At 39.4% G+C, this 23,313-nt stretch overlaps 3 protein-coding genes across 4 annotated transcripts; 2 read left to right on the top strand and 1 right to left on the bottom strand.

The window, feature by feature from the left end:
• Nucleotides 1-593: 593 nt before the first annotated feature.
• LOC110915117 lies at nt 594-10,234 on the top strand. 2 transcript variants are annotated; one of them, XM_022159753.2, is made up of 3 exons: nt 637-813; nt 6,102-6,221; nt 7,986-10,234. In XM_022159753.2, exon 3 carries the CDS (start codon nt 8,095-8,097, stop codon nt 10,102-10,104), a length of 2,010 nt encoding a protein of 669 aa, XP_022015445.1. In that variant the 5' UTR covers nt 637-813; nt 6,102-6,221; nt 7,986-8,094; the 3' UTR covers nt 10,105-10,234. The 2 variants fall into 2 exon arrangements, with proteins under 2 accessions (XP_022015446.1, XP_022015445.1); XM_022159754.2 differs by lacking the exon at nt 6,102-6,221 and having other exon boundaries at nt 594-813.
• Nucleotides 10,235-10,719: 485 nt separating this feature from the next.
• On the bottom strand, nt 10,720-13,400 carry LOC110920293 (trihelix transcription factor ASR3). Its single transcript, XM_035985702.1, has 2 exons — nt 12,600-13,400; nt 10,720-10,976 (listed from the first exon to the last, which is right to left on the bottom strand). Exons 1-2 carry the CDS (start codon nt 13,339-13,341, stop codon nt 10,720-10,722), a joined length of 999 nt encoding a protein of 332 aa, XP_035841595.1. The 5' UTR covers nt 13,342-13,400.
• Nucleotides 13,401-14,175: 775 nt separating this feature from the next.
• LOC110915116 (2-oxoglutarate-dependent dioxygenase DAO) lies at nt 14,176-16,482 on the top strand. The gene is made up of 3 exons (XM_022159752.2): nt 14,176-14,795; nt 15,129-15,436; nt 16,002-16,482. The coding sequence occupies exons 1-3, from the start codon at nt 14,714-14,716 to the stop codon at nt 16,254-16,256; spliced, it is 645 nt and encodes a 214-aa protein (XP_022015444.1). The 5' UTR covers nt 14,176-14,713; the 3' UTR covers nt 16,257-16,482.
• The last annotated feature ends 6,831 nt before the right edge of the window (nt 16,483-23,313 follow it).

Raw genomic sequence — 23,313 nt, 5'->3', positions numbered from 1 at the left:
TGCACAATCTATGTCCTTGTCCATCTAATTCAAGTTGGTTAATCAACCATGTCAAAAGTTAGAACCTTTTCACACGATAAATATTAGAAAAAAATATCACTTGTTAATTTTTATCTCGTTCGCAGTAAATTTGTCATTAGGTTGCTTCTGCCACAAGTAAATCAATGAATGAGATTAGTCGTTACAATTCTTGATAAACTAAGAATTAGCCAGGTCTTAAGAGTTACAGAGTACATGAGCCGACCCGAAGCTCGACTAAGGCTCCAGCTAACTTCCTTTAACTTGCAAAAGTTCAAGCTCGCTAATTATTTTATAGTTAACTTATATATATTTTTAGTTTCAAATTTTTATATATAACATAATTTATTATTTAATTATTTCTATCATAAGTTAAAAAAAAAACTCGTATAATAACTTAAACTTATATAAATAACAGGCTTGTTTAGACCCACACATTTAAACAAAATAAAAGTACTAACGGTACCTATTTCCTATTGGGACTGGTAGGTACCTAAAGTAGTACCTAACTTTACTAATTCGGCCCATTAGGAAAAGTAGGCCCAATTTCTAGTTGTAGCATGGGACCCATCGATGGGTTCGAGGAAGTGGAAAACACTGCAAATGCACGCTTTCCACACCCTCCTCTTCCCCTAAACTCAAATTTCCCAAATTTCTTCTCTCTCTCTCTCTCTTCATGCATGCTTATTTGCACCTAAAATCGCCAAACCTGTTCAATTCGCCTGATATTACTCATATTTTCACTTCAATTTCATGAAATTCGTCAACAATTGAAGGTCTATCTTCGAAAAAAAGGTAACAATTCACGCAGTTATTGACTTGTATCAATTTCCGCTTTAATTTTCATGCATTTTAGTCTGCTATGACGTTGATTGCTCAAAATTGTTGTTGAAATTGTTTGGATGCTTAATTAGAGCTGATTTGTTGCGATTTATTGTTATTCTGTACATGTTTTGGTTAGGTTTTGTGGTAGTGAATTGTGTTTATGATTATTTTAGAGTGCATTTTACTATCTTCGGTAACGGTTAGGTTTCTGGTGTCTGTTTCTGTTGTGTGGTTGATTGGGAAGCTGATATTTGCCCTAATTTTGGATAATATTAATAGATCTAAAAGGTATAGTTTAATTTGGGTATTACAGAACTAGAACTGATCTGGACATTGGAATTGACCTACATTGATTGCCATTATTTTTTTTTTAATTATAAATCAGTTTATAATTAACCAATAGTGGAGAGTTCAACAAGAATAATGTTTTTGTAAGAATAGAAAGAATCTGTCTTAAAACAGTAGAAATCCTCCATTTAACATGGGTGTTTAATGTTTTTGTAAAGCCATATAGGTAAATTTATAATTTAAATTACCAAAAGGCCTTTGGCCTATTGGTATGGTATCAAGGTGTTGGATAAGACTTTGCTTTTCCATGTGGTGAGGGTTCAAATCCCATTGATAAAAATTTAGCCATTAAAAAAATTATAACTAAAATTATTTATTGTATTCCCCTAGAATAGCTAACTAATTGTTAGGGATATCGGATCAGAGTAGTCTCGAGCGGAAGCGAAACAAACACACACACACTAGTAGAAAATAAAGAACACGAGGATTTACGTGGTTCGGTCAAGGTGACCTACATCCACGGGTTGCAACTAGGGTTTCACTTTTATTAGATGCTCACAACTGTTTTCAGAATGACTATATTTACATCATAGGTATATATAGAACAAGATTAGGGTTTTCTACTTGGTCAACAAGTTAACTAAGTGGGCCTAATAACTAGGGCCGGCTAACCCTAATTAGGGCAGGCTACCCTAAAGCCTATTAACCCAATTAACCTTGTAACTTCTTTTTAAAATATATTTTTTCAAGACAGCCTAATTTATGGTGAAGGACAATTTTTTATATGTGTAAGATAAATTTTGATATGTGTAGTATAAAGTGTGGGATAAATTTTTATATGTGTAAGATATATGTATGATACATTTTGGTACGTGTAGATAAATTTTGAAATGTGTAGGATAAAGTGTTTTTGCCCAACTATTGTTTTACCATTAATGGGAGGAGTTATAAATTATTTATTGTCTTACCATTATGCGCTTTCTTCTTTTTCTTCTCACGTTAAATTTCTTCTCAAATTATCCTTCCCCTTAACCAATAAGCCCTTATATATAAGTTGATATAGTTATTATATACTGATAAACGGATTATGGTCCCTCGAAGATAATATTGTGCTTTGTGAATATATAAATATGCAGCCATACCTTACTAATTCTTGTTAATTTCGAGTTGAAACAACAAACATACATAGTATTCTTTTATCTAAGTGGGAGAATAAGGAAGGACATCACATACATATTCAATCCATCATAAGAAGATTCGAGTACTCCGTTATGATGAGTAATGTGGCCGCTGATCAGAAAGAAAAGTCAACCGACCGTAATTATTTATGGCAAGCCGCTGGAATAGAGAAAGGGGCAACCGACCCTAACCCTGAAGTTATTTTCCGCAAAATATTTGTTAAATACCCGCAAACTTATTTTGGGAGCTATGTTCTCAAAGGCGCTAGGCGTACTCAAGGTGGACAAGCCTCGCATGGGGCCTAGGCCTTAGGCATTATACACAAAAAAACGATAGCCTGAGAAAAATAACGCACTTAAATGAAAAAAATATATATATATATTATGCATTGGAAAATAATACTATTCTTTTAATAAAATAAAATAAAAACTGTTATATAACATTTAATATTAGCTAATTAGTACCAAAAGTTCTAAAATCATCAAGATTCAAATGTAATTCCAAAACTTGAATACCAAAATATTCAAAGAAAGTACCAAAAATTCAAATACCAAAATGTTCCGAACTTGGTAATTGCTCAGCCTCAGGGGGCAAGGTTTTGTCTTTGGTAGATTAGGGTTTGCAATTCAGAAAGGGGTGACAGCGCAGCTTGTTGCCCGTCTACCTTCTGTTTTGATGTAAGTATGAATGAAATAAACTGATTCGCTGAACTTGAAAACCTAAAGTTTAAAAAGTAACAGAGCATTAAAAATGAAGAATTAAACCCGATAATTCAATCTGGATATTGATGAATACTCCAAACAATATCAGTCTAGATTAAATAAAAGCATAAAATTTTTAATACTTTTCATATTTCTTTTACTTAATCTTTCATTTAAAAGTCAAAACAGTTCAAAACAAATCAAAAGGGATTGAAAAAATATAGAAGCTGAACCATCGCTTGGAGAATTAAAGTTCAATTAACGCGCATGAGCGCATCACCTAGAAATTGCACCTAGGCACAAGGTGCTCGCTTTTGACAACACAATTTAGAAGTTTTTTTGGGCCTAAGATTTAGATCTAGAGAAACCCTAATTGTTTAGCCCATATATACACCCCTATGTAATTGTAGTTTTTGTCGGTCACCACCTCGGAAATAAATTGACTCGCTAGTCCGACCCGTGGATGTAGATTAGTTTAGACTGAACCACGTAAAACAAGTGGTATGAGAGCCAAGACTCGTTTTTCGGGGTATCATGCTGGAAGACGGGTAGAAAGCTGGCTAAGAAGCTAAAACAAATTCAAAGGTTTAGAAAGAACATACAAGAAAGGATATTTTGAATATTTTCGGATATCAGAATATAAATTTTCAAATATTTTCGGATATTTCGAATATCCAAAATTTTTAAAATTTCTATAGTTCGGATTTAGATATTGGATACATCGGATCACATTTTCGGATTCAAATACTTTTGAACACCCCTAATTGTAATTGTATTGTGCTTAAGACAAGTCTCACAAGGGAGATATATATATAGACTACATATTTACACTTAGACCCATATAATATAAAACTATAATATTTCTTGTCTAATGGATGCAGTTCTTCATCAATTGGGAACACTTGTGAATCTCCTCAAATGGATGTTCAAATTTGTTAGTTGTGGTTTGATTTTCCATTTATTTCATAAACACTTATTTATGAAAATCAGTTAATAATTATTAAACCATTAATCATCTAACTTGAATACTAAACGTGTTCTACCATTAATGACGACTCAAAAAGTGGTTGTGGATAATAAACATTATAAACTCGTTACCGTCGTTCACAGATTGCCATGATCTACCACCAACACATAGTTATTAAAAGCGCTAGGCGCACTCAAGGCGCATAGGCCTCGCCTGGGGGGGGGGGGGGGGGGGTTGGAGCACGGACCTCCCGGCCGCTGGAGTGATCCCACTCCACAAGCTAGCTTAGCCCCATAGCTGCCTGGCGGTTAATACCCACCCGAGCCGAACCTTGGGGCGATTTACAGCTTGCCAAGATTCGAACCCGGGACCTCAGGGTTGAGGGCGGGTGATAGGCCTCGCCTGGGGCCTAGGCGCAAGGCGCAAAAAAAACGAGGGCCTGAGAAAAAAAGAGCGCACAATGAAAAAAAATTAAACCAATTTTATGTATTTGAGAAGTAATACTATTCTTCAAATAAAATAAACAAAACCTATTATATAACATTTAATATCATCTATTTATTAGTGTAGAAGAGTAGTTTTCCTAAAATAAAGTAGAATTCTGGCTGGATTATTGCCGGAATTTACAGGATTTGGCCGGAAACTCTCCGGAATCTAGGAATCTCGCCGAAATTTGCGTTTGAATCATCACTTGGAGAATTAAAGCGCAATTGCCTTGACCTAAAGCGCAATTGCCTCGCCTAGCTTGGAAAATGCGCCTAGGCGCAAGAGGCGATGGCTTTTGATAACTATGCACCAACACAATACTACTTGTAGCGTTATGTGGATTACCACTTAAATTTATGTTTGTCGTATCAAGTGATTTAACCAACGCGATATGGATGAAACAATGTATTATAATTATTGTCTTGTTTTGTCGATCAAGGAACCCAATGACAAATTGATTGACATTTCAAATAAAGAAACTTATATTTGACCTTAACATACATATTAGATTTTGCCTTAACGTGTAATAAATATGTATGTCTATCGTTAATTCTTGTTGATCACGGGAACCAACACAAAATTGTCAATATTACAAGACTTATTACTAACCTATTAGCTTAGCCGCTTCCAATTGTTTATTTCTTTAATTTGATTTCTTTTATTTTCATGTATATCCTGAGGAAGTAGCTATTCATTATACATACCTTAAGATGAGTGGTGGTACTATGTATGCTCAAAGTACTTTGTAAAAGAACATATTGTTGGCTATTTTGATTCAGACTTGCAAAGTGTATCAATTAAACTAAAATGTTAGTATGTTAGCTGAATCTCTTACAAAAGTGCTACAACTATAACTTTTAAAAACTAGTCGTTAAAATGGGTCTGCGACCAGGGGCGAATCTACATTGAAAGTTACCGGTTTGCACGAACCCACTCGATTTCAAATTTTTAGTAGAAGTGTATATAGAAACGTCTAAATGAACCCATTAATGAAATGGAGAGATGGCTGACTGGTTAAGGCGCACAGTTCCGACCTAGAGGTCGCTGTTTTGTTTTAAAATCTAAAATAGGCCTAGGGTTTTAACACTACACCGTCGCCCCATTCTCCATTTTTTGAAACTCGCACATCAGCTATATTCCATCTCTTCGACCCTCTCACTACCACATCTCTCATTCTCTCAAGCAAATTGATCCCTAAACTTTACCCCTTTTGTGTCTTCCTCAGCATTTTGTGTATACGTTATTTGGATTTTGTAAGTAAGAACCTTTCAGTTTTACTTTACAAGGTTTTTATTTTACCATGAGTGGGCGGATGCGGATCTAGAGCCATTTAGGGGTTCCCAGGAATCCGTTCGGTTTGTAACGACATGTGACATCCCATTTTGGGATTTACCGTAGACAGGAAAACATAAATTGTAGTTTGGGTCCATAATGTCAAAGACCAAACAATAATGATCATTCGAACAAATGAACCTCCTTGGTTACATGCTTATGTGAAAACGAGGGTAAACTCGTAATACGGTTAGTGGGAACTAACAACGCTAGAATTTTGTAAAAGTTATGCATTTCATGTGTGTGAAGGTGTATATCTCTCTACATGGTATGTCATAAAAGTTATGCATTTTATGTGTGTGAAGGTGTATATCTCTCTACATGGTATGAGTTCTTCAGTTCTTTGAGTGAATCAAATCAAGAAGGAGAAAGAAGTAGGTGAAATTGCATGGATGATCTATGATTTTAAGAATGCTCATCATCTAGTAAGTATCAATAGCATTTCTTGAAACTCCTTAGTTAAAGTTCTTGATGAGTTTTGATAAATTACCCCTAATTGGGTAAATTGGAAGTATGAGATGGTTGAATTCATGTTTTCCTTGGTCTTGAACCTAGGACCAACCCGAAATTGTCAATAAATAGGAAACGAGGACTGGCCATTTGTATTATATCAGGCCCGGTTTCTGTTAATTTTCAGTCTTGTTTTCGGGTAATTTCGGGTCGGATGGAAATATGCTCACCCCTAATTGTATCGTATTTGTATTTTTATTATGTGATGAGTTTTACATACCTGACCCAAACCGTCGAACCGACCGAAATTTTTTACATCCGGTCCTATGATATTAGAGTATCTAATGAACCCACCATAGTTGTCAATAGCGGGCTATAGCGACTGTTATAGCGCGCTAGGTAGCGAGGCGACCAAGTGTTGCTATCTGGGTCATAGCGACCAATAGCGTGAATAGCGACAGTTAGTTTTATTTATGTAAATAGCAATTAGATATAGCTATAAAATAGCTGGATTTATAGGTTTTTGTTAAATATATATGTAAAACAGCATATATACCAAGGTATTTTGATATAAAATAGCGGTCGCTATTTGTCGCTATTCGCTATGTAGCATATAGGTCCCTTTTCGCTATTTGTCGCTGTTCGCTATTAACAACTATGGAACCCACTGAAAAAAATCCTGGATCCGCTACTGTCTGCGACAAGAGCTATATTAAAGCTTATTGATGTGTCTTGTAACAGTCACTTAATGGGTACCCTAATATGTAATTGTGAGTATATCTATAAATATGTTTGTGTACATGTAATAATAACGGTGCACACATAATTATAGACAAACTTCAGATGTAACTCCATAATTAACGGCATGTGGTCATAAACGTGCCAAATGTATAACTCGTAAGGGTCTCATGTTAAAAGTAACATGCTTGAACATAACTTTTCCTTGGTATTAGTATGAAGTTTTGATGTAGCAATTAAACTAACTCATGACCAACTTATCGATATGCTACCACTTACCATGGAAGGACCATGATACAATTATCAATAAGTGATAATTATATCACCATATATATGAAGGCTTATTAGTTAATTACTATAACTTGGATAATTAAATTAACTTATTGAATAGTCGGAATGCCATATAAGTAAACTTAATTATCCAAGTCATAACAATTAATTAATAAGCCTTTATATGTAAATTGATATAATTATCACTTATTGATAATTGAATTATGGTCCTTCCATGGTAATATTTTGATACACACTATTGCTCTTTGTATATCTATAAAGATGAAGACATACCTTTGCTAATGTTTGTTATTGTCAAACTGAAACAACACAAATACATATTTTTTTCTTATCTCAAGTGGTCGCATAGTGGAGACGGGAGGGGGCGGCCGACCCCCCGAACTTTTCGCTCAGTAGCGGAGAGTATGTAGTTTTCGTATAGAATTTTTTTGGGTGTATACGCTTTCGACCCTCCGGTTATATAGAAATTTTTGGGTATATACGTTTTCGACCCCCGGTCCGAAATCTCAAGCTTCGCCACTGCAAGTGGTAGAATAAGAAAGAGCACCACATACATACATACTAAATCCATCATAAGTTGGGATTTAAAGAAAATTAGAGTACTCTTTTATGTTGCTCTGTTAAATCATGTTTTACGTTGAAATACTTTTATACTGCAATTTATCTGTATTTTTTTCTTTTCCACATAAATAACATGGACCTTTTTGCAGGAACATATAAACATGCTTGGCTTACTGGTGAGTTATGCTCTTCAATTCTTTTGGAAGATTCTTCATCGAGTGTGAACCGATATAGAAATACCGTAAAAGCAAGACAGCCATGTCTTACAACAAGGTAGAAGCTCTTAGAGAAAAATCTGATGCCGAAAAGTTAATTCTTTCTAACGATTACATTGCTGCTAGAACAAAACTGAAAAAAGCCCAACAGCTTTTTCCGTCACTCGACCACATCACTCCTATGCTTACAGTTTGTGAGATATTATCTGCCTCCACAAACATAATCCCGGGTTACGAAACCGATTATTATTGGGTTCTTCAACTTATGCCTTCATCTGCTTTTACCGATATAACTTGTCAATATCAAAAACTCGTATCTCTTTTACAACCGATTAAATACAAATTCCCTGCTACCGAATTGGCTCTGAAGCTTTTACAGGAGGCGTATTCTGTTCTTTCCGACAAGAAAAAACGTGTGGCGTTTGATATTAAACGAGGTACAAGTTGGGTGAATTATGAAACGTTTGAAAGCAATCCTGAAAAGGATAGCAATGGTGAAAAAGTTAATGGCAATACCAATAACATTAACATACAAGAATCGGGTTCAGGTTCAGGTTCTTCATCTTCTGATGTAATTTCCGAAGGGTATAAAGGTCAAGACACGGATATTAATTCGGGATCACATGAACAAAAGCAGGATTTTTATAATTTTGATACTTACAGGACACCCGAGTGTTTTGAGTTAAGAGATATTTGGGCGGTTCATTGTAATTTAACCCAACCCTGCATTGGGGGTAGATACGGTCAAGTTTGTGATAAATCAGGGGGTGAAGCTGAAATTACATGGTTGAAACCGATTCCTGTAACCGAAGGTGAAAGAAGATGGTTTGATGCTGGTTTGCCTGTTGCTTGTGGGTCGTTTTGTTTGGATACAGAAAAAAGTGGAACAGTTGGGTTGAAAGGGGTATTTTCGTACAAGTGCTCGTGGGATTCCGGAATCACTGAGGAATTATACGAGATTTACCCGAAAAAAGGTGAAGTTTGGGCGGTGTATGACAATTTTGACCTTGATGAATGGTCTTACAACCCTGATATCATTAAAGAATGTTCTTATAAGCTAGTTGAAATTATTACTGATTATTCTATATACAACGGTGTGGAGTGTGGTCAATTGGTCAAAGTCAATGGCTTCAAAAGTGTATATGAGCGACAAACCGGTGAAGGCAGCAATCTTCATATTGGTCCCCGAGATTTGTACATGCTGGCCCACAACGTCCCGGCATATAGGTTCACTGGTGGTGAGATTTACGGGGTTAATGATGGCATGTTTGAGCTCGACCAGTTGGCTCTAAAAAACCTGGATGACGAACCCAACAATCAACCCATGGTTGAAGAGAAAGATCCTGACCTTTTGGTTCTTACACCAAACCCGAACCCGAACCCGAACCCACAGGGCTCGGTTTTGGGGCCTAATTGGGCTGCGAATGACTTCACAACGGGCCAGGTTTGGGCTACGTACTCCGGAAAAGACTTGATGCCTCGCCAATATGTTCTCATTAACAACATGATTTCACCAAGTGGATTTTCTGCAACGGTTCTAGAACCCGAGACTGTTTTTGACGTTGAAGCCAGCTGGAAAAGCCGAAATTTGCCGATTGTATGTGGGATGTTTAGAGCAAAAGAAGTGAAAGTCAACCTTGACATAAGTCAATTCTCGCATTTAGTCAACTGCTTCAAAAGCACCAGCAATTTCATTTACAAGATCTTCCCGACAAAGGGTGAGATTTGGGCGGTTTATAGAAACTGGAAGCTGCAATGGAATCGGGTCAACTATGATAACTGCAAGTGTTGGGTGGTTGAAATCTTGTCGGACTTTTCTGATGGGGAGAAGATGATGGTGGCTAGATTAGTAGAAGTCAAAGGTTGTTTGACTTTTTTTCAACGGATGCAAGGGGAAGACGGGTTCGAAATGGTTCGTGGGTTTTCGAAGCGAGAGATGTTGTGTTTTTCCCATCGGATTCCAGCTTTTCGAGTTCCTGGAATAGGAGGGCATGGGATTCCGGAGAGTTCTTGGCATTTGGAACCGAATGCTTTACCGCCAAACGGAAATTGATTGAGTTCATCTTTAGAGCAGTTGTTAGTTGTTGTAAAATTAATGTTGAATTGATCCCTGAATAAGAATGTGCAATAAACTCAAGAACTGGTAGTTCCAAATATCATATTCAATGCTTTTTTAGGTGCCATTAATCCATTATATGAGGTGGGGGGGGGGGGGGGGGGGAGATATTGCACGGTCCTCCCAACCCAACCGCTGGAGTGATCCCACTCCACAAGCTAGCTTAGCCCTATAGCTGCCTGGCGGTTAATACCCAACCCGGCGCGAGATCCTGGAGGATGTACCTGTCAGGATTCGCACCGGGGTCCTCTGGGAAGAGGTGGGTGAGGATGGCCACTGGGACACCTCAAGTGGTTATTATGAGTAGGGGATCGCAAAAGAACCCGAACCTGATGGAAAAATGAAAATTGAAATATTCAGGACGGGTATTCTGATATGGAACTGGTTATGATTTGGGCAAGTATGGCATAAGGTGATACTTGTTGAATTACTTGAATCTGTTTACCCACTCGAAACCGAATAACTTATATAATTTTAGTAAAAATAAAACATAATATGTTGAAGTTAGAAACTTGAAAATTTTAAAATCCTTATGTTTTTAATTCCAATCATTCATAATTTATCAGCAATTTTTGTTAAGGCATCTGAAATCTTGTTAAGAGCTGACAGCAAGCTGTCATTGTAGTCTTTTCTCTGGTCTCTCTCCAACTGACAGTTTGTGTTTTGCGCTTCCATTCGTGCGTTTAACATGTTGGCATTCTTCTCAAGAACGTCGATTAATCGATCATTAAAGTTGTTGTCTCGGCATTCTTCTATTGATACTCTTCTCCTCTTGCATCCTTCTTGAGGCATGCTTTCTTTCATGTTACCTGTTAGAATTAAAATATAAAAGTTCTAATCTTCATTGGGCTGTTTTAAAAGATTATAGATTTATAGGCCTTAATGCGATAGGAAAATAGAGGTGGGAAATGGATGGGCTCGGTAATGGGTCAAAATGGTTCGGGTCTTATTGACCCGACAACACTTTGTTGTCCATATTATTAACACTGGCGGAGCCAGAAAAATTTTCTTATGGTGTCTTTTTTTATGGATACCTCGGTTTATAGTAACCTGGAGTCGAACTTTTTGGATTGGTTCGGATCTAGTCTGGTCAAATCACATAATAAAAGCAAATATCACAGTAAAAGTACAATGTTATTAAACAAAAACATATAATAAAATTACAAAGTCATTTGAAATATATAAAAAATGCATTTAATAGTTGCTCTGTACGGATTTTCATGTTTAGAAAACGATTCATAATGTTTTCAATTGCAACTTGCAAAAAAAAAAAAAAAAAAAAAAAAAAAAACCCTCTTTTTCATTATAACAAACAAGTGCACGCATCATTCAAATGATCATCAAACATCCTGTTAGGTTAAACAATTGAAACAAAACCAATTAGACATGGGGCTATAATGCTTCCCGGATTAGAAAAAATAAAAATTAAGCATGGACCTTTAATGATTTAAAGTATACTAATTAGGGTGGGAGTTGGCTACAAAGTTCATTTTTCCTACAAAGTGTACAAAGTCATAAAATACCACAATTTCAGCCATAGAACACACTCAAAACCCACAAATAACAAAGTGAAGATTACTAAAATGTCATACTTGTGGGTTTTGTGTTGTGTTTTGAATGATAAGACTTTGATTATCGAATGACTAACATTAGTATGTTTTATGTTGATTATCATGTTGTGTTTTATATTCATAGTTCTATGATGGTGTGTTTGAAGTTTCTATGGACTGTTAGGGAATGAATATTGTGTTTTAGTGATCTTCACTCTGTTTTTGTGGGTTTTGAGTGTGTTTTATGGCTGAAATTGTGGTGTTTTATGACTTTGTACACTTTGTAGGAAAAATGGACTTTGTAGCTGAACCCTACCCTACTAATTAAATTCAAGTAATTGGGCTTAATTTTTAAAATATAAATTTGTTTATTATATAATTCTTTTAGAAGAAAACAAAACAATGGTGTCGTTTGTAAAAAGATAATGGTGTCGCTCGTAAAAAAACAATGGTGTCGCTCAAATTTTTCCTATTATACGTTTTATTTGCTACACAAAATTCAATGGTGTCGGACGACACCGTTGTTCAAAGTGTGGCTCCGCCACTGATTATTAAATGATTTTTTTAAACATAATGATGTTAAAAAGTTCGTGATTCGTTCAACCTCTTGGACCCATTTCGTTTTTAGCTAAGTTTCTAAATTTTACTTGTTTAACCCGTTGCAAATGAAAATAGCCCAAATGGACCCCACTTTTAGGTAAATGGGTCAAATTTGACACATATGCTTGGAAACAGAGGTTTACCTTGTATGTAATCCTGGTGAAATGGTCTCTTCTCTGTTGGTCAAAGTCAAATGTTAGCTTTACAAGTTTCTAATTGTAAATATTGTGTGTGTGTGTGGGGGGGGGGGGGTGAAATGAAACAAGACGTACAAAAAGTCACCTGAAATAGGCATCGGATCAGGGATTGGATTATCATGACCTTTCCCATTTCCGACCTCCACCTCCTCCATTCTGTCATAATCGGGAAAAAGGCCATCATCTGAGTTGGCACGACGACCACTATCAAAAGTGACATCAGCGTCCACCTCAGCATAACCACCATCCTCCTCCTCCGCCTCTCCCACCATCACTACCACGTCATTATCATCTTTTGCATCCGCACTAACGGTCACCAAAGCCCGTTTGTAAGCTTCCTTAGTAACCGCTTTCCCATCCAACACATCAAACACTTCCCTGTCGAAAAATCCGGGCATTTTATTCTCTTTTCTTAAATTATTTCTCATTACCCAATAAGAATCAGACTCTTGTTTCACTTGCGATTCCCATGCTTTTATTTTCTTGAAATCACCAACCATATTACTCCATCTTTTCCTGCACTGAACCGGGCCTCGGTTCACGGCTCGTTGTTTACAATACGATGAAACCGAGTCCCACTTCGGTTCAACCTGGTCCGACCCAAAAACCGAACTTGACCTTCGTCCCCTGCGACCCCTATTCTCTGCCACTTTCTTGCCTTCTATTAGTGTAAGTGTTTCTTGTCTTGTCCAACGCGGGTGTCTTGGTGATTTGTTCTTGTCATCCGCCACTTCGACCACCGCCAATGGCAGTGGTTGCTGCCCATCAACCACCTTGCTTGGTGTACTACCACCATCATCACACACTTGTTCTGTTTCTGATGCCATGAAAAGTGAAAACTTGTAAGGTTCTTGAATTGTTTGTAAGGCTAATTTGTGTAGGTTCTTTTATAGGTGGTGCATTATATTTTTCATTAAAGGATTTGATCATGTAATATACTACCCAAATAAGGGCGTCCATGGCTTTATAGCCTAGTGGCATCTTGGTGGTGGGATAAGGCTTTGGGACCAATAGGTCCTGGGTTCGATTCCCACAAGGGGGGTTTTCCCATGTTTATTGGGTTTCCTCCTGAATTGGTGTGGCATTATGCCTAGTGGAGATGGATATGATCGGGTGGTTCCTCTGGTGGCACGATGATACTCCAGTAGTCCGTCAGTCATCCAAATTTGCCGTTCAAAAAAAAAAAAAAAAAAAAAAAAAAAAAAAAAAAAAAAAAAACTACCCAAATAAGGGCATTACTTTCTTTGTTTTGTCATCAAATTAAATGGGCTTTTAACCATATATTAAATACTTAATTAAGCACTAATGGTATTTTTAAGGCACATATTACCTTTATTATACCTTTTTCCCTTTGTTGTCTTGCATTTAGGGGAGTTGAGGATTGGCTTTTTTTTTGGACAATATTTTTTGGTCAAACTTGTGATTGTAGATACGTTGACCTTCATTTTCTTACCATTTTGGCAGTAATCAGGACTAATCTTAGGTTTCACACAATGTTTGATATATTTGACCATTGGTTAAGTTTATAAAATACCCTTGAAACAAAATCAACGAATAACTTTTTAATGAAATCACTATTACTATTAGATTAGAATTTTATTATAAAAGGTAAGTTATATTGTAAAGGTATGTGAATCAAAGAATATAAATGATGGTGAAAATACGAGTTTGATTTGATGATAATATGGATTTCAAAAAAGGATTCATATATCCTTAATATTGGATATCCAACCACCATATACTTTTATACTTTTTAAGGCTAGATGGTGTGGGCCGTCGTGCCCCGGCGCCGCTCCGCCACCCATTAATGTACAAAACACTTTCAGACCACCATCATCTGTACACTCCTTGTCCCCCATCATCTTTAATTCTTTATTATATATAACTCTCTACACTTGTCCATGACTTCTAGACCTTCATCATCTTGGAGGATGGTGAGGAAGCTAGTGTGTATTTGGACACCAGGCAGGCAGGAGATCCAACACTTTCAGGGGTGAAATGGTATTTGTTGATTCTTAATTAATAGGCATGGCCAATTCTCTATTCCAATACTTTCACTTTTTACAACTTCCACAACATCCTTCCGGCGACTCTGATGTCCGATATGAAGGCTGTGGTTCGATCTACCCCTCGAGATTAAGCAGATGTTATTGCCGGTAGCGGGTATATATATGGCCCCCACCTCTATAAATCCGCTGTATGAGGCCCTTGGCTTGGGGTGTACTTCTGCTGACGTGGATAAGTTTTGTTCTCTGTTGGATGCATCATCGCCTCATCAAAGGTATCTCTCTCTCTCTCTCTCTCAGATTTATTTTTGTTCTCTGCTGACGTGGATAAGTTTTGCTGTATGAGCTCAACCGAAAATTTAAAAGAGTGAGATCCGCTCGGCCTGTTTATTTCTGTACCGAGCTAGTTTCAATCGAATATCATCGAGCTGTGAGCTATTTAAACAACCTAGCTTTTCCGCATACAGATTTGATGTGTGTGTGTGTGTGCTGTTATTTGCGAATGGAATAATATCAAAGATTTAGACAAAGTAGATATACTACCACATATTCAGATGTGTAGTAATCATATATTTTTTTTTATCATTTTCTAATTAATTTTATAACAGAGAGACAGACCATTATGAGATACGCTGAAGCAGCACACGAGCTTTTTATGAGGATTGGAAAGAAACTAGCTGAAAGTCTAGGGGTAAAAAGCCAAAGTATTGGAATAGGGAATTGGCCATGCCTACAAATACAATTTCACCCCTTTGGATCCCCTGGTGTCCAAATACACACCGACTCTGGTTTCCTCACCATCCTCCAATACGATGAAGGCGTTGGCGGTCTAGAAGTCATGGACACGTCCGGCCAGTTCATCCCCGTCGAACCATGGCCCGACACCCTTCTTGTTAACCTCGGTGACATGGCAACGGTCTCTCTTTGAAGACTCAAAAACCAGTCGGTCCGACCTGGTTAGAGTTATAGCTTCAGATGACCAAGCAATGAACCTGCAAGATCACAAGGAAACAAACACACCGTTAGCCTCGTCACAGGGAGGGGGGCCTCTCTGTGACCAAACTTGGGCGTGAGAATAAGTATTTGTGAGGAGAAAGTAGGTCAGGGAGAGAGAGAGAGGGGAGTTTAGAGAGAGAAAGTGGCAGTTATCTGTTTTGGAAGTCTAAGTATGGTATTTATAGTCTTTGGGTATGCTGACGTGGCAAGTTAGTTATGGCCGGACCAGTCACTGTCATGGCGGTTATGCCCGTGGGGCCCGGTTAGTTATGGCGTACCAGTGCGTTTGTCCGTTACGTTCATGGTGTAGGGTGCGATCCGACATTGGTGTATTATGATCCGGTTCTATGTTTGACGATGATTCGGTCCGACCAAGGACGTATCCTCATCACTCTTCAAAGTTCAAACAACCATTTTAGTTTTTTCTTTTTTATTTCAAATTTATTTATCGGTTTTGTGATAATGGTGTGTGATCATGCTTCAAGGTGTGGAGTAATGGAAGGTTATGCAATGTGAAGCACAAGGTGCAATGCAAAGAAGCTAAGATACGAGTGTCGATTGCATCATTCCTTTTGGGCCCAAGAGAGACGGTGGAGCCTCGTCTAGAGCTGGTGGACGATGATCATCCTCGTTGGTATGTTCCTACTACGTATGAAGATTACAGGAAGCTGAGGCTCTCGACGGAGTTGCAGGCGGGTGAAGCTCTTGCTCTCTTGCATACACCAACAGTTAACAAGTGAAAAACCGTGATTGATTCAGTTTCAATTGGGTTTTCTTTGTTTATTGTGTGTTTAAGTAGAGTTATTGAACCTAAATTATATAATTGGTTTAGAATGTTAGAAAGTCGTGGAGGCTGAATTATGTGACTGTAAGTAATGTTGACATTGAATATTGGTAATGAACGAATATGTAATGGTAGTTGTTTGTTGTTATTAAATCTGTGGTGATGATCCTGATTATGTTGTATTTGAGTGTTGTAATGATTTTTATGTTTTTATGTATTATGGTAGCCTGCTTGTCACCGTAATCAAGGTTAAGATGTTGGAAATGAACCTGTCGAAGATGATAACTTTTCCGAAGTGACTTCTGCGTATAAAGAATGGTATGATGACTATGACAGTCTCATACAAGTGTTGAAAGCTGAGGATGCAAAGGCTAGAAAGGAAAAGGATGTCATCCCAGCTGAAGAGTATATGGAACCAAAGGACTATGATTTGGAAGTATTGGGAATGGCATGAGATATATGATTGAACTAGAGGATGATTGGTACCATGATCCATACCTAGGGGAGCATTCGTTAGATTTTGAATGGTCAAATGATGATGCACATTGAAAATAAGTCTGTAATATATATGTAGCTTACGCTAGACGGTATGGGGGGTCGTCCCCCTCCGTCCCGGAACAGCGCCGGTCCAAACACCGTGCCCCCCCCCCCGGTCCTCGTCCTTCCCGTCGCCCACAAGCTGTTGAAGACGGTGCACTAAATGACAAAACCCACCAGCTTTTCAATGTGTTTCCTTTGCAAAAAATAAAAAAATAATCATTTAATTGCCATAATTAGTGGGGTAGGATCTGTGACACTCGAGGTTTTTCCGAACGAACACCTTGTAATATTTTGTGTATATAAATATTATTAAATGGAAACGTGATCTTTATTTGCTTAATGTGTGTTGAATGTACGTATTATATATAAATGTACGTGAGTCGAGACCATGACTCGCAACCGGGCGGTTGCGAGTGGGCCTTTGGGCCGTAACCGGTTTGGGCCGAAACCCCAAGCCCAACCCGAAACATCCCTTGGTATATATACCCCATCTTTCCCCACTTTCCCTCATTTCATACACAACACACAAACACACTTCTACTATTTTTCTCTCAACTAGAAACCCTCAACAACACACCCCAATCCCTTTCAATTTTCGGTTCAAGCAAGGATCCCGGACAAGGACTCGGTCAAGACCACTAACTCGGACACTCCATCTTCTCGGTTCTTTTCCTTGTTTACGGCTTCTTCTTCTCAAACCGGTTAGTGTTCTATTTTGTGTGTAGAAATTATGTGTGATAAATGAACTAGAAATGTTTGGTTAGAAACAAGATGCATGATTCTTAGGTTGGTTTGTAAAGCTTGACAATATGTGGTAACATGTTTAAAAATGGTTAGAAAATGGTAGTCTAAGAGTATTCATGGCTAACCAATCTATGCTTCATTGTCCTTGCAAAATGATGTTGTTAAATATGAGATTTCGGCTACAAACATGTGTGTTTCTTGTTCTTGCATGATGATCTTGCTAGAAATATGTGATTTTCGGTTCATAAATGTGTGTTTATGTTGGCATGAAAACCCTAGAAAATGATGAACATAAGATGAACTTGTTTGAATATGACTTGAAGATGTAAAAATGGCAAAGTTTGATCTATTTCCATTGCTGGTCAGTTTAGGAAAAGTGTTAGTGAAACCTTATTGGTTGTTTCCTAATCTGGGTCTGAATACATGGTACAATTTCGGACTGTTGCATCTGCATCATCACGTGTACGTGAAAGGGACAGCTTACGACTCGCAACCGCGTCGTTGCGACTCGCAACCAAGGCAAGACAACTCGAGACCACGTAGTTGCGACTCGCAACCACAGCATGACTACTCGAAACCACGAGATTGCGACTCGAAATCACACCGTTGCGACTCGCAACCAAAACATGATGACTCGAGACCACGGTTACGACTCGTAACCACAGCGTGACAAGCCGAGACCACCTGGTTGCGACTCGAGACCAGCTGGTTGCGAGTGGGCTGTCCATTCTGGTTATTGGGCCATTCTGTGTTAACTTGGGCTATCTGTTAAATGAACTATGTGTTGCTGTTGACTGCTTAATTATTTAGGCCGGCCCATTAACCCACTGTTTACTTATATGCTTGATACGTGTTAGTTATGTGTAAGTTTTACGTGAATGCTTGTATACCGAACCTGACCTATACCGGTAACCATGTTAGGACGTGGTGACCAACGTGATTGACAAGTAACCTAAACCTACCGAGCAACCCAAGGTGAGTTCACAACTTAAAAGCATGCGTCCCGGTGGTTTGGGACACGAGACTAACAACCCTATCCCCTGGTAAAAGGGGATACCATTTACATACTTTCCCTGGTTATTGGGAACAAAACTTACTTTTCCTTCCCTGGTATTGGGAAACCTATTGGACAATCCTATCCCCTGGTAAAAGGGGATACCATTTACATACTTTCCCTGGTTATTGGGAACACAACTTACTTTTCCTTCCCGGGTATTGGGAAACCTTTTGGTTAATTACTGTTTATACGGATTGCAACTAACGGCACTAAACGAAACTCTATCACTCAAGTCCCTACTACAAATACCGATTAGTCGCCGGGTTAGGCGAGCGGGTTATTAGTTGATAGCGCTATTTAGGTGTTTACCAGCCTCACACCGTGCCCTGGTTTGGGACGGGCGTGAACTAATAGACTCAGAAATCCGTCAATGATGATAGAACATTGACATCGGGGCATCCTGCGGATACGCAACGGTTACCTAGTGTTCGGTATTGGAAAAACAGTTTAGTCGCTAACTTTTGGGGTAGCTCCCCAGGGCATGTATAAACGGATAAATTAACCGGTGAAACAAGTTTTTGGTAATTAAAACTGGACAACTAGTGAACTCACTCAGCATTATTGTTGACTCCTTACTGCATGCTTTGCAGGTAACCAATGATTCAGGAGCTGCTACTTGGGGAAGTGTAGTGTTCGTCAAACCCGTGTGTTGGGATAACTGTTTTGATCAATGAACTGTCTTTAAAACTATTTTGGTTTATGCTTCCGCTGTTTTGTTTAACTAATTACCGAATCTAAACTCTAATGTTGTTAATTACTTCGGATTTTAAATATTTCTACTATTAATTAAATGCTCAGTATAATTGGTGGCTGGATCCTGGTCAGTCACGCCCTCGAAGCGGGTGTTATCCGCAGGTGGATTTTGGGGGTGTGACAGATTGGTATCAGAGCCATTGGTTATAGTGAACTTGGTTTTAAAAAGGGGTAAATCTTTTTGGAGAAAACCAGACTATAACCCGTGACTCGTGACGACACTACACTCCAAGTGCAAGGCTCAACACTTTTGACCTCATAGCTCGGACCAGTGTTTACTTGTTTGCTTACTTTATGTTTCCTGTTTCGCTATACGTACTAGTATGCCTAACTAGTGAAAGCCCACATACGATATTGCATGTGATTGCACGTTAGCACACCAACATGAATTTATGTACACTTTCTCGTATCATGTGATTGATAGGGTGGTAATTCCCTAAACCTCCATGACTTACACTACTTGATACTCTTTGAAATCTACTCGAGTGTGGGGAACCATTTGACATGAGTTAAGAGGAGCTGAGATGAACATGCAAATCACAATATTATTGTGGGTGCACACATAATAATATAGTGGGGTGGATGTGAGTCCCAGTGAGGCTTAACAAGTGAAAAAGGGGTTCCGTTTCGTTATCTGTATGATGAGAGACACAACAGTTCATAGGAGCCGTAGCAATGATTGCCTCCTACTCGAACACGATCTTTTCACTTCTCCCTGCACCCCTTTCGAACCTCGATGCTATCGAGTAGTACCTGAACACCCATATGAACGCCTAGCAAACTGTGTAGAACATTAGGTGCCTGTACGAACATCCCCGGGATGGGTGTTGAAACGACAACGATTGGTCTATATCCTTCTCACCTTTCTTCGCTTACTGGAACTTAACGTGTTGACGTCTTAAATCCCGAAGTGCGATCACTTCTGCAACACTATCTCAACATACCGTGTATTACTCAGTCAAGAGGGTAGACGTAGTACCTTACTGGCTTCAGCATTTGAACGACCCTAGTCACCGACAACGAGCATCAGCGAATTGACTCCAATCGAACCCTTAACCCTAGTCAGCGGCTCATAGGAGCCAGCTCTTACGAATCAGTCGGGCCATAAGCGATGACAATTGACAATGGTGCGGAAATGCGTAACGGCCAGCTCAATAAGTACACCTTGGGACGCGGCACGGAAACGTGACAAGGTGGACTTGTCAGTGAAGGATCGTAGCGCACCATTCCAAGCAACGACATCAGAAACAACAGTCGCGACAACATCAAGGTCAACAACCAGGGAATGATGATAGTAATGGAAATCCTCGCAACCGTAACAACAACATTGGAAATGATGCTCGTGGAAGGGCATTTAGGATTGGCGCCGGCGACGCCAGGCATAGTAGCAACATGGTAGCTGGTATGGGTAGTTGTTTGCTTCTGCTTGACCCTGATACTTCTTGAAACTGAACCAGATGTGGAATCGACTGATGGCAAGTCAAATAGAATCTCAAGAGTTCGTCAGGATGTAAACACGACCTTGTGGGACGAGTGTCCGATGTCGACCTTCCTTCTACCACACTCGATGGTTACAACGCAGTAGTTAGTGTGAATTGGTTACCCAGGAATCACGCGAATATACCCAGTGAGGAGAAAACTTTGTGTGGAGAATCGGCATTTGTTCTAAAGCGTCAGAGTAGTTCAATAGTTAGCGCCATTTCAGCTGTGAAGGCCAGAAGCGTCTACAGAGGGATTACTCCGCTGTGTTAGCAACCGCTACGGATGTTAAGGCTAAGGAAAAGTGGATCGAGGATCCACCAGTTGTTCGTTGTTTCTCTCGGCGTGCTATCCGAGGAACATTCAGTTTTTCTTCCGAAAATTTGTTAGGCGGAATCTCAGTTTGATCTCACGTCTGAGGCAGCCCTGATTACTTGTACTTTTTACCATTTTGCGCCAGGAAGGTCGCAAGGCCTATCAAAGCAACTACAGGAACCGTTGGACAGGAGTTTTGTAGGGTCTAGTTCTTCGCTTTGGGGGAGCCTCACTTATCCTAGGGAAGATGGGCCTTTTCTTGTGTATACTGACTATTAAGAACTCATCAAGGTGACAGCCCATAACCGTTTGTCTCGATCCTGTATTGACAACCTGTTGACCAGTTACATGGGTCATGCTCCAATGTGAAGATTGAGTAGCGAACGAACTAACATCAGATGGAAGTCCAGAGGGAGGATGTTCCTAAAACGGCATAGTGAACGCAATAAGGCCATTTCCAGGAGACACCGGATGAATTATTCCATGACCTTTTGGGGTGAACAACCCACCAGCTGCTTTATGGATCACACTGCAACTGTGTTTATCTAGTACGTTTTGAATCACTTCTAGGAGAAAGGGGCACCTTGAACAACACTTGTATTCCATTATAGAGCTTCTAGGGGAGGAGCGTCTACGTGCGAAGTCTACCTAAGTATGACTTCAGGATTCGGGAAGTACACATTTTCTTTTTATCAAACAACGAAGTGGGAATACACATGGATCTCGCTAAGATCCATTTTGTTAGGAACTGATCAACATCAAAGATCCCTTCGAGGATACAGGAGTTTCTTGGTCCCACTAGATACTATCGCAGCTTAATCACAAGATTTTCGAAGGTCGCACAGCTTAAGTCTCGTTGGCACAGCAGGGTGTTGTGTTCGTGAAAGACCAAAACAGGAGGACGTCTTTTCAGCTTTCGAATCCCAACTTTATAATGCACTGAGCATCATCTTCACCCTAGGGTACGGGTGATCTAGCGGTATACCATGATGCTTCGAATCAGGATCCCAGTTACACACGGATGCAACGCGAGAAGGTTATTGCTTACGCCCCTCGACAACTTAGGACGCACGAAAGGAACTACACAACGCTTGATTTGGAACTGGGAGCAGTGATCTTCGCACTTAAGTTATGACGGCATTACCTATACGGAACCAAGTGCGCCGTCTACACCGACCGCGGAAGTTTAGAACACATATTCAAGCAGAAGGAACTGAATATGCGACAGCGACGATGGGTCGGACTGCTGAATGATTACGAGTGCTCTATCAGGTATCACCCGGGCAAGGCCAATGTAGTGGCAGACGCCCTCAGTCGGAAGGACACTACGCCTAAACGCGTAAGAGCTTTACAACTCACGATCCATTCTAGTCTACCTTCGCAAATACGAGCTGCTCAGATAGAAGCACTGAAACCAGAGAACGTTAGAGCTGAAGCCCTACGCGGGTCAAGGCAACGCTTAGAACAGAAGGAAGACGGTGCTTATTATGTAACAGGACGCATTTGGGTCCCACTCTATGGCGACTTACGGGAACTTGCGATGAAAGAAGCGCACAAATCTCGCTACTCAGTACACCCTGGTTCGGATAAGATGTACCACGATATTAAGACTACGTATTGGTGGCCTAGCATGAAGGCCCACATAGCAACTTACGTCAGCAAGTGTTTGACTTGTGCGCGAGTCAAGACGGAATATCAGAAACCCTCAGGCCTACTCTAACAACCAGAGATACCACAATGGAAATGGGAGCAAATTTCCATGGATTTCGTTACCGGCCTACCTAGATCACAGCGCGGAAACGACACTATCTGGGTGATCGTGGATCGACTCACGAAATCCGCACACTTCTTGGCAATCGAAGACAACAGATGAATTCTCCACTCTGGCGAAGATATACCTCAAGGAAGTGGTTTCGAGGCACGGGGTGCCCACCTCTATCATCTCTGATCGAGATGCACGTTTTACTTCGGAACTGTGGCAAGCAATGCACAAGTCTTTTGGCTCACGTTTAGTTATGAGCACAGCATATCTATATCACCCACAGACGGACGGGCAGTCCGAACGCACTATTCAAACATTAGAAGATATGCTTCGCGCTTGTGTAAACGACTTTGGCAACAGCTG

Source organism: Helianthus annuus, chromosome 16, assembly GCF_002127325.2.
Source record: "Helianthus annuus cultivar XRQ/B chromosome 16, HanXRQr2.0-SUNRISE, whole genome shotgun sequence".
NCBI lineage: Eukaryota > Viridiplantae > Streptophyta > Magnoliopsida > Asterales > Asteraceae > Helianthus > Helianthus annuus.
Note: the sequence above shows the minus strand (reverse complement) of the source record. Positions and strands in the feature narration are given on the sequence as shown.